Raw genomic sequence first — 11,381 nt, forward strand, 5'->3', positions numbered from 1 at the left:
GCTGGAGTGTCGGCCGTTGGCGAACGCTCCAATCTAGCCCCCTCCCTTCTGTCGCCTCACTCCGGCGCAGGAGTCTCCACCCCCCCGGCGGGTTCTGATTAGCCACTTCCGACGCGTCTGGGGGCCGCGATTGGTTCGCCGGGTCCCTGAGCCCGTTTCCGCCCTCTTGAAGCGACTACGGCGGCTCCAAGGAGGGGGAGGGGGAAGGAGGGACGGCCGGTCCCGTCAGTCAGGCAGCGGGAGCCGCCGGGAGCGGATGGCGGCGGCGGTAGCGGCCCCACTCGCCGCCGGGGGTGAGGAGGCGGCAGCCACGACCTCCGTTCCAGGGTCTCCGGGTCTGCCCGGGAGCCGCAGTGCAGAGCGGGCCCTAGAGGAGGCCGTGGCCACCGGGACCCTGAACCTATCTAACCGACGCTTGAAGCACTTCCCCCGGGGCGCGGCCCGCAGCTACGACCTGTCAGACATCACCCAGGCTGGTGAGTGCACCCGGCCCCCCTACCCAGCCGGGACCCTCATTTGCATAGCCCCGCCCCTGGCTTGTTTCTCACCGGGCTCGGGAGTCTGGCCCGCCCCTTCACCTGACCGTCGGGGTTCTCGACCCCGCCGATTTGCATAAGCCTGCTACCTCCCCCTCCCCACTTTGAGAACTACCAGACAATGAACGCGTTTCTCGTTTGCACGGAACGCCCAGCGCCCCGGCCGAGCGTTGTGAGAATTCCCCGTCTTCTGCTTCTCTTTATTTGCATAGCTGCGCACCTGTAGAACGGTCCCGCCCCTCACCTGGTTGACTCATCTGCATGATCTCCTCAACCTCAGTTCTGATCGTTCCTTAAAGCGGTCCCCACGAGCCCCTCTGAGGACTCCTTTATCTTCCTCCACTTCGTCTCCCAACTCTTGTCCCCCCGCGTTCCACCGAGATGCGAGCAGCCTTAGGCCCCCCTCTTCCCTAGGATTTGCCCCTAACAACCTGGTGTTTCTGTTTACCGTGCCTGTTGTCCCGCCCCCTAAGGTCGCAGGCCCTCTCGACTCTTCACCCAGCTAGCCTATGGGAAAGAAGCAAATACTCCACGTCCCCTAACTCTTTTCTCCTCGAGCTCTTCCACCTATTATCCCTGACCCCCTTATCCGAGACTCCCCCTCCTTCTTGCGTGTGTGAGGTCACAGTGGAGCCTGTGACCTCATAGGGACCCTAGAATTCCCGTTTCAGCTTCTGCTTTCCCTAGAGGGAGGGACTTGAGACAGTTGCTGAAAGGAAGGAAATCTTATCTCCTGGCTAGGAGTCCTGGGAAACTAGAGACTGTCCCACTGTCCTTCTACTCCCCCACTCACAGATCCCTCTAATCGTGCTCCTTCCTTCCTGGTGTGTGTGTGTGTGTGTGTGTGTCTCTCTCTCTCTTTTTTTTTTTAATATTTTGTTTATTTATCTGACAGAGATCACAAGTAGGCAGAGAGGCAGAGGGAGAGAGGGGGAAGCAAGCTCCCTGCTGAGCAGAGAGCCCAATGCAGGGCTGGATCCCAGGACCCTGGGATCATGACCTGAGCTGAAGGCAGGGGCTTTAACCCGTTGAGCCACCCAGGTGCCCCTTTCCTGGTGTCTCTTGAGGGCAGGGTGTGGGGGACTCTACCATGACAGGTGAGTCAGGCCGCAGCTGCTCAGGAGGCAACAACCTATGACCTTGGGCTGGCAGCTGGGGGGTGGAGATTGGGAGTGGGGAGGAGGCCTGCATTCCCGAAGCCCCACCCCAGCCTGGCCCAGGGTGGGACTTGAGGCTGAGTGAGCCTCCTCCCCTCCCCAGGACACTGCTCTGAGACTGCTTGCATTTCTTCTCCAGCAAGTGCCTTCTCACCTGCAAACATGCACGTGGGCTCCGGCACTGTTTTCTCCACTGTCCTGGGGAGGACCGGTTTAAACCTCTCCACTTTACTTGGGTTGTTGGGTAAACTCCCTTCCCCACCATGCAGTGAGTGAGTTCAGGGACGGGTTGAGCCCCAGGAGCCATTCGTCTCCCTCTCAGTCTCCCCCAGCCGCCTAACCCCCCAGCTCCAGATTGACCTCAGCAGCTGTGTGACACTCGCCGTCTGTTCCCTTTCCCCTCCCCCTTGCTTGTTTTTTGACAAAGACCAAATGTTATTCTGTACTTCCTTAGGGCTCTGCCTCTGTGAGTGGACTCCTGGGGAAAACTACCAAGAACTCCCTGGCCCCTCCCAGCTCCTGCCCCCTCCCACCCTCCTCCACCAGCATTCCGGCTCAGGGTGCAGGCCCTTCTGAGTGAGCTTGTGTGTTGGAGCGGGAAAATCCCCGAGTCCTGAGGGCCTCTCCCCGCCCTGCTCTCCACACAGAAATCCCGAGTCCTTTCTGGACCCAGGTTGTAGGCCAGGTGGACTCTGTCTCATCCAGAACATTCTCCTCTGAGCCCACTCCCCAAGCAGATGGCTAATAGTTTGGGGCGGAAAAGGGAAGTGACAGTCAGGGTTGCCCGTACCCTGTCCTCTACACCTCCTTGCCCTACAACCCAGACCAAACACTTCAACACTCCGCCAAATTATTTCGAGCCCTCTCCTGCTCTCACAGCTCTTTCTGAAGCCTTGTCTTCCCTGCATATCTCCTATGGCACAGGTCTCTGATATCCTCTGGACTCTGTTCCTTGGGGCCCCCAAAAGTAGGATGAATCCCGAGATGGCGGGGAGGGGCGGCTCTCGCAAAGGAGAAGTGCAGCTCGCTGTCTTGCAGACCACATCCTGTGCCTCCTGTGCCCTGCCTCCTCCAGCCTGGGCTCCCTTCCGCTCCGAGCTTTTGCCCCACCACTGCTTAGCCCATCTTGTCCTCCCCCTCTTCATCCACAGCATGCACAAGCGCACGCACACATGTGTAGATGCAGGGAGAGCAGGCAGGTGGAGGGCAGGCGTAGGAGGACTGCATCTGGCCACCTCCCCCTCGGGGCAACCTGCTCTTCCCCCTTGCTGGGTCTTTTCTCTCTGCACACCAGGGCTGTGAGCAGAGAGGGAGAAAAAAGGAGGCCTGGTGTCTCGGGCTGTCATCCGCCCTGGTAAACATAGGGCCCACCAGACACAGAACCTGATAGATTGTTTCTACTCCATTTCCTGTCACAAGACTCATTTCCTTGGGGGATAGACCCCAGCTTCCCTCCCATCAGCTTTCGCTCACGCCTTCCTGGGGACGGCTGCCTAAGTAGCTCACTGAAGTCCTATCGCCAGGGACATCCCCCTGCAGGCCCTTGGGCCCCTCCCTGTGCAGGCGAGGAGAGGAAACAGAAACCCAGGCTTGCAGAGCTCTGAGCGGTTAGTGGCCCCAGACTGGCAGAAACCCCATGGCTGACTCCTTTCATTGGAGTAGCAAGCGACCCCTTGAAATAAGCGGTGGTCATAGGCTTTTCCCTCCCTCCCTTCCTCCCCGCTCCTCACCCACACCAAGACACAGGCAAAATTGCCGAGCGCCTGAAGCCTGGGTCAGTAAGAGAGGAAGTAGAGGAGGGCCAGTGGGACTGGAAGAGGGTGGGAAAGAGGCCGGTCCTGAAGAGGCTGGGCTGGGAGGGACCTTAGGGCTCTAGCTTCCACCTCCAGCCTGGTCGGCTCGCCTTCCCCTCCTGGTCCTTGGGTGTCTGTTCCTTCTCAAACCCTTGGAGCTGGCTTGCTGATCCCAGGGGCCGATGAACAACCATTGTCCAGTGGCCAGGAGCCTTACTTAGTCTCTAGAGCCAGACTCTGATGACCTTGGCTTCTCCCCGTGTTGAAAAGAGGTTGAGGCTGGGGACAAGGCCCCTGGGGAGGGACGAAGAGGGATTAGCTTTCTCAGTGGTCTCCCCGGGCAGCTTCCCATACTCCTTTTGAGCCACTCAGCCCATTACCTTGCTGTTTTCTTTGGAGCACCAGCCTTCGCCATAGAACAGCAGGAACCACAAGAGTTCTAGAAGCCAGTCACCCTTTCCAGGATAGCCCTTCATTTGTGTATTTGAAGGTGGTGGTCATGGTTTGTCCTGAGTGTGGGCTTCTCCAGCCCAGTGACCCTGCGGCCTTTGCTTTTGTGGTAATGCTTGGAATGTGCTCGGTTTTGCAGAAAGCTTTGTTCTCTCCAGGGAGCCCAGGTTTATAGGCCTGATTCTTTAGGTCCAGCGGGGAGGCGGACTACTGGGCAGCTGGCTCTGGGAAAGTTGAGCGCCCTTCTGTCCAGGGCTGGGCCTGTCCACAGCTCTCCCCTGATTTCTTGCTTCTAGACCTGTCCCGGAACCGGTTCCCCGAGGTGCCGGAGGCAGCATGCCAGCTGGTGTCCCTGGAGGGCCTGAGCCTCTACCACAATTGCCTGAGATGCCTGAACCCAGCCTTGGGGAATCTCACAGCCCTTACCTACCTCAACCTCAGGTAGGGAGCCATGGCCGGCAGAGGGTGGGAGCCCCAAGTTCCCAGCGCACGGTACCCTGAGTGCCCCTCCCAGTGCCCTGGGGCTGCCGGGCCTGGGGAGTGAGCCCCATGCCTTTCTCCCTTCCACAGCCGAAACCAGCTGTCATCGCTGCCACCCTACATCTGCCAGCTGCCCCTGAGGGTGCTCATCGTCAGCAACAACAAACTGGGAGCTCTGCCTCCCGACATCAGCGCCTTGGGAAGCCTGCGGCAGCTTGTGAGGGCAGGGCAAGAAGGGGGGCCGTCGAGCCAGGCACCGGGGGCCTTTGGAGAGTTTGGGGAGGGGGGCACTGAAGGAGGTGGCCAGGAGCCGGAGGCAGTTTCTGATGCCCCTGGTCTCGTGGCTCCTGGCCTACTTCTTTCTTCATTGCAGGATGTGAGCGGCAATGAGTTGCAGGCCCTCCCGGCAGAGCTGTGCAGTCTCCCTTCCCTGCGGGACCTCAGTGTGCGCAGGAACCAGCTCAGCACCCTGCCCGATGGTGAGGAGAATAGAGATCTGGTTTGGGGGGGGTGGTGTGGAGAGAGTGTGTATGTCTACACTGGAGAAGTCCCAAAAACTTCACAGAATATCAGTGTCCTAGGTGCCCAGGGTTTTGCAGTGTATAAGGCAAACTAAATTATTTGTTCTTGACCGGCATCCCTATGAGGCTGACAAGGCTTGGGTTATTAACTTTGTCTTCACAAATGAGGAACAAGGCACAGAAAGGAGAGTGGGTGAGTGGGTTGGCACCCTGTAGAATCCCAAGGTTAGAGGGGGCCTTCAGGGTCACCCAGGGCCATCTCTCACCCAGTGGGAGCTCTCAGGCACCTGAGTCAGATGATGCCCTGTGCCTCCTCCCCAAAGATTCCGAGTCAGTGGAGCCATGAGCTAGAGCCCAAGCAGTCCCCAACCCCAGTTGAATGAGCTAATTGTGATCCACTCCAACATTTGATAGCCTCTGCTCCGAAGCAGGCGCCCCTTCCCTTATCCCGCTGGCACTGTTGTGTGCATCCTGTGTTTTAGGTGGGGGTCAGGTAGACGGGGATGTCACTCATACCTGGGGCCAGCTCTGAAAATATCCGGGCTTCACGGGGAGAGACAAGTGGAGGGACGTGCTAGAACAGACCATGGAAGGAGCTGCGGGAGCTAGAGGGAGGCATGTGGCCCTGCTCAGGGAGCTTGAGGAAGACTTCGCCCCCGAGGCGCGGCAGGAGCTGACCTGTGAAGGAAAGTTCTCCTTCCTTCTGCATCCCAGGCAGAGGGAACCCATGTGCAAAGCGTGTGGGTGGGAGGGAGCGCTGCCAGGCAAAGATGTGGTGAGAGATGCAAGCCAGGGCCGGATGGGAAGGACCGGAGCCACGCACATCTTGGTTTTAAAGAACAAAAGAGGCGGTCAGGTGGTCACCCATTTTCTCTGGGCTCCCCCTACTTCTACTCTGGTCCTCTTTCCTTCTAAGTCGGTAGCAGCGTAAACAAGCATTTGATCAGGGTGCCCTGTGGGCCATAAGAGAGACCCAAGCAAAAATGCCCTGGGGACACAGAGGAAGGAGCAGTGAATTCTAACCTGTCTCTGGAGAGATTTCATGGACGAGGCAACACTTGAGCTGCACTTTGAAAGATGGTCACAAAAATGCGTGTCCCAGCTGAGCAAACAGCACGTGGAAAGGCCCAGAAGCCTTTCTGGCTTTATTTTCACAAATGAGGGGGTTCACAGGGCTGGAGGTTGTCTGATGTGGTGTGAGGGTGGGTAGTGAGATGGGAAACGTGGACCGAGCCAGCTCGTGAACACTCGGATCGTGCTGGGCCTGGGGGTGGTGAGTGCTCTTCTGTGTCTCTAGTCACCCCTCATCCGACTGTGCATGTTTGAGAAGTAGAAAAAGGGCACCCTTTCGTGTGGGTGGGCACAGCCTTGCCTGGCGGGGCAAGGGCTTAGCTCGTAAAGTTCCGGGGATTGCAGGCCCCTCCTGCTTGGGTGCCTTTGCGCAGGTCATGGTCCGCTCACCCTCAGCAGCCTCGACTGCAAGTCGTGGTTTTTGAGCTGTGCAGTGTCACAGTTTGGGTCTTCGGATGGTCAGTCGGGGATGAAGAAGTGGTCGAAGTATGGAGTGGGCCAGGTGGGGCAGAGGAGAGAGAAGCCCATGAGATGGGCAGGAGCTCAGGGAGGCGAGGCCTGGAGGTGGGCCCGATTCAAGCAGGAAGGGAAGCAGGGAGGTTGCTTCTGGGGCACGCCCTCAGCCAGCCAGCCAGGCCAGGGGACGTGGTGGCCCCAAGGGTGGCAAGTGGGCCAGAGCAGAGGGCAGAGGAAGTGAGCACAAGGCCCCACCCTTGGGCAGGCTCCTGACTCTTCCCTCACCCACCCCCAGAGCTGGGGGATCTTCCTCTTGTCCGCCTGGATTTCTCCTGTAACCGTGTCTCCCGCATCCCGGTCTCCTTCTGCCGCCTCAGGCACCTGCAGGTCATTCTGCTGGACAGCAACCCCCTGCAGAGCCCTCCGGCTCAGGTGAGGGGGGCGGGTTGCCCTAGACCATGAGGACAGGGCTGAGAATGGGTAGGAGTTGGGAGGTGAGTCCCTTTAGTAGCCAGGCAGGATCTGGGGGGAGCCCCCTTCCCTTAACCCCTCGCACCTGCCTCCTTGTACCTAGATCTGTCTAAAGGGGAAACTTCACATCTTCAAGTACTTGTCGACAGAAGCTGGGCGGCGTGGGGGGTCTGCACTGGGAGACCTGGCCCCTTCCCGCCCCCCGAGTTTCAGTCCCTGGTAAGTCCCACGTGGGAAGGAAGGAAGCCCCTGGTTACTTCCTGCCCCTTCCTGGCAGCGCGGGTTTTGGTGGGAGGATGAGAGGGCTTGTCGCCCGGTGCCGGACTGACCAGCTCTCCCTGGCGGCCACTAGCCCTGCTGAGGACTTATTTCCTGGACGTCGGTACGATGGCGGGCTGGACTCGGGTTTCCACAGCGTTGACAGTGGCAGCAAGAGGTGGTCTGGAAATGAGGTAAGGGCCTCCCTTCCACGGGACGTGGGGGGTCTTGGCTCTGGGGGAGAAACTCTGAGTCAGGACCCTTCGCTTGGTGCCTGGGAGTATCAGGGTGACTGTTAGCGTCTGGAGTGGTCTTTTTCCCTTGCTCAGGTATCTCGGGGAAGGGCTGGCTCAGCAGCAGACCCCAAGGGCACGGACCCCACAAACCCCCAGCACTACAGCGTGGCTCGCATTGTGTTTGCATTTCTAGTCAACAGATGAATTTTCGGAGTTGTCCTTCCGGATCTCGGAGCTGGCCCGGGAGCCTCGGGGGCCCAGGGAGCGGAGAGAGGATGGCTCCGGTGAGTGGGTGGGAGGGGGGCCCGGGTACGGGGTGTGGGGTAAGGTACGAGTGCCTTGAAGGCCCCCAGATGCTTGCTGACGTGCCCTGGCCCCTCCAGCTGACGGGGACCCTGAGCAGATTGACTTCATTGACAGCCACGTGCCTGGGGAGGACGAGGAGCGGGGCGCTGCTGAGGTGAGGGTCCCGTTCCTGGCCGCGCGCAGGTCCTGTGCAGTGTGCAAGGGACCTGGGGGGGAGGGAGGGAGCGGCGCGGGCTGGGGGGAGCACCCCCTCCATCCCCTGCTGCTCTTTCTTTAGGAGCAGCGGCCACCAGAATTAAGCCCCGTGGCCGGGGACACCGAGAAGGCGCCAAGCAGCAGGTACCCCGGAGCCACTTGAGCCCGCACCTCTTCTCCTCCCTCCTGTCCCCGGACCCGGCTCTGCCTCACTGCTCCTGCCTCTGCCCCACAGGCGGGAGGAGCCGGCCGGGGAGGAGCGGCGGCGCCCCGATACCTTGCAGTTGTGGCAGGAGCGGGAGCGGCGGCAGCAGCAGCAGCAGCAGCAGCACAGTGGGCTGTGGGGGGCCCCCAGGAAGGACAGGTGTGGGCAAGGGGGCAGGGCTCTGAGTCCTCAGAAGCTCCTCTGCTCCTCGGGGTTGGCGGGTCCCTTGCCTGCGCTGCTGACCCCACATGTCCTTCATTTTCCAGTTTCCTGAAGCTGGGGATCAGGGCTGCTGGCGGAGGGGCCGCCGCCTCGTCCACTCAGGCCTCCTATGAGTATGTGTCCTCCCAGATCCACCTCCCTGAGCTCTGTCCCTGCACGCCATCCCCCTGCCATCCCCCCTAACTCGCTTCCTGTCTGTCCTCAGTGGCGTGCCGAAGTCCAGTGCCACCCAGCTGGGACCTTCAGGAGGACAGGGAGCCCCCGCCCCTGCCCCCGCCCCCACCTCCACCTCCCAGGAGCCCCTTCCTGCGGCTGGACCAGGTGGGACAGGGACTGGGGGAAGAGGAGGCGGGACTCTGTAGGTGAGGGGGTGGCTGGGGCCTGGTGGCCTGAAGGAAGAGGGGACTCTGAAGGGTGTCTTTTCTCACCTGTCTCTGGCTCTGGCCCCCAGCAACAGTGCCTGCTCCCCGGCCACTCGGCTCCATTCAGAGACCAAACAGCTTCCTCTTCCGTTCTTCCTCTCAGAGTGGCTCAGGTGGGTTTCCCCTGTCCCCAGTGCTAACCCAGCCCTCAGCCCTGGGCTTCAGACACCCCTTCTGGCCCGGGAGTTCGCTAGTCTATTGTCCTTTGTGTTGAAAATCCCCCAAGCAGTGAGGCAAGAGATGTGAGTGCCAGACACTGTGACCCAGCTAGGAAGTTGGCGGCGGGTGACAGAGATAGCCCACATTCCTCTCCCTTCTCCAGGCCCTTCCTCACCAGACTCTGTCTTGAGACCTCGGCGATCCCCCCAGCTTCTGGATGAAAAGGAGCTAATGGCACAGCTGCGCCAGGTAAGAGAGGTGGGATCTGCGGGGCCGGGCATGGTGGGGAGTTGGCTGACCCCTCCCCCCATCCTCCTGCCTCCCAGGTCCTCGAGTCAAGGCTGCAGCGGCCCCTGCCTGAGGACCTGGCAGAAGCTCTGGCCAATGGGGTCATCCTGTGTCAGTTGGCCAACCAGCTGCGGCCCCGCTCCGTGCCCTTCATCCACGTGCCCTCACCTGCTGTGGTCAGTTCTGTCCCCGGGCGGGAGGTGGGGGATGATGGGACAGAGGACGGCCAGGGCCTCTCCCTTACTCTCTTCTCTTTTTCCTTTCTCCCCCTCCCCCAGCCAAAACTTAGTGCTCTCAAGTCTCGGAAAAATGTGGAGAGTTTCTTAGAAGCCTGTCGAAAAATGGGGGTGCCTGAGGTATGGGGGGTATATTCTGGGGAGCCCAGGGCAGGTCCCTACTATAAAGAGTGGCGACGTTCCGGGCTCAGCTGAGCACTCCGCATGGGTGGCAGGGTTCCATTCACAGGGGTGTCTGCTCCCCAGAAAGAAGCATGTCCGCAAGTCCCGGCCCTGCATGCCTCCCTGCCCCGCATGCCTCCCTACCCCGCATGCCTTCCTGCCCCGCACTCCGCATGTGGGCCGGGCTCAGCCGCCGGCACGCGAGGGCAGGGGTGGGAAGGATAGTCTCGCTGCTGCTGCTGCTGACGTCTGCTCTTTGTCCTTGTCCGTCTGTCCCTACTCCCTTCCTAGGCCGACCTGTGCTCGCCCTCGGATCTCCTCCAGGGCACTGCCCAGGGGCTGTGGACCACCCTGGAGGCCGTGAAGCGGGTGGGGGGCAGGGCCCCCCCGCCCGTCTGGCCCCCTTCTGGTCTGGGCGGCTTCATCTTCTTCTACGTGGTCCTCATGCTGCTGCTCTTTGTCGTCTACACTCGGCTCCTGGGTTCCTAGGACCTGAAGTCACCCTTTCTCCCCGCCCCCATCACCCTATTTCTATTTATGACTCCTGTGCGATCCCGGTCCCTACCAGTGGTGCCTTCAGCCCCTACCAAAGACACTAGTGAGCCCCGTCCCCTCACAGACACTGACCTCAGAGGCCCCACTCTGGTGTACCCAGACCCTGGGCCCCCAGCCTCTGGCCACCCTCCTGTAGCCCCTTCCCTTCCCTCACCTCTCAGTGCTGATGGTGCCTTCATCCCTCCAGGCCCTGCCCTCTGCTCCTTCAGAGGGTCGATCTCAACCTTCCTCCTTTTGCCATCCCCCTCCCACCCCCCGCATTGTTCTGGGGAGCTAAATTATCTATATTTTGTAGAGAGAACTCTATATTTGTAGGGGATACAGGGGCCCAGGCTGGGTCCCTGTCTCTGTGTATAAATTGTACAGACCGTGGCCGCCTCATGTGTGTGTTTGCGTCTGCTCCTGCTGTGGCCAGGCCCAGCCCTGGCCGTGCCCCAGGGGCTCTGTTTGTCAGCCTGCCTGTTCCAGCATTTCCTTCTGGAAATGACAGATCTCTGCTCCCCTGAGCCTTGGCCTCCTGTGTCATCGCCCTTCTGTCACCTGCTGGCAGCTTCCTCGTATCTCGTTTGTCCCCAAGCCATGTCCAGGGTGCCCGTGACCTTTGCCACCTCCACCTGGCAGGGCCATCCTGTCAGCCCTGTTTGCCCAGGCCTCTGTAGGGTTTCTCCCGCCCTGCCCTCTGAGAAGGACAGGGAAGCCAGAGAACAAGGTGATGGGAACTTAACCCGGGCCCCTCCCCCCAGGAGTCCCTGTGCCAGCCCCACCACATCTTGGAAGAGGAGGGGGCCCCGGGAAGGGGCCTCCCCTACATCGCTGCTGTCATCCACGCACTGCTGGAACGGCCATAGGGGTCGAGGTCGGGGCACAGGGCTCCGATCCGGCCGGGAACCCAGGAACTGAGAAGACAGCCGCGTCCGGCTCTGCTCCCTAGCAAGGACTCTGGTGAGGGCGGCCTCGGGCTTGGCCCTGTTACTTGGGTGCCCCTCGGCCCGCCCGAGGGTTTGGAAGCCGGCCGGCCCAGCAAGGCCCAGCCAGGCCCAGCCAGGCCCAGCCAGGCCCAGCCAGGCCCCTGGCCGCCCCTGGATGTGGCCGAGGGTCTGGGATAGAAGACGGTCCCGGATGTTGTGTCAAGTGCAATAAAGAAGAAGCCGGGCCCTCTAGGTTGCCCCTCGGGTGTGCATGTGTGTGTATCCGTCTGCGAA

General features: G+C 60.7%; 1 protein-coding gene across 5 annotated transcripts; it reads left to right on the plus strand.

Moving 5' to 3' along the window:
• Nucleotides 1-197: 197 nt before the first annotated feature.
• Nucleotides 198-11,358, plus strand: LRCH4 (leucine rich repeats and calponin homology domain containing 4). 5 transcript variants are annotated; one of them, XM_080830731.1, is made up of 18 exons: nt 198-476; nt 4,233-4,377; nt 4,507-4,633; nt 4,790-4,895; nt 6,760-6,896; nt 7,039-7,154; nt 7,288-7,387; nt 7,623-7,713; nt 7,813-7,889; nt 8,013-8,074; nt 8,166-8,294; nt 8,402-8,470; nt 8,563-8,678; nt 8,809-8,892; nt 9,102-9,187; nt 9,265-9,402; nt 9,505-9,582; nt 9,916-11,338. In XM_080830731.1, the coding sequence occupies exons 1-18, from the start codon at nt 257-259 to the stop codon at nt 10,111-10,113; spliced, it is 2,079 nt and encodes a 692-aa protein (XP_080686857.1). In that variant the 5' UTR covers nt 198-256; the 3' UTR covers nt 10,114-11,338. The 5 variants fall into 5 exon arrangements, with proteins under 5 accessions (XP_080686857.1, XP_080686860.1, XP_080686861.1 ...); XM_080830734.1 differs by having other exon boundaries at nt 203-476; nt 10,923-11,358; XM_080830735.1 differs by having other exon boundaries at nt 216-476; nt 8,019-8,074; nt 10,923-11,358.
• The last annotated feature ends 23 nt before the right edge of the window (nt 11,359-11,381 follow it).

This window comes from Martes martes (assembly GCF_963455335.1).
Source record: "Martes martes genome assembly, chromosome: 18".
In the NCBI taxonomy this organism is placed as follows: Eukaryota; Metazoa; Chordata; class Mammalia; order Carnivora; family Mustelidae; genus Martes; species Martes martes.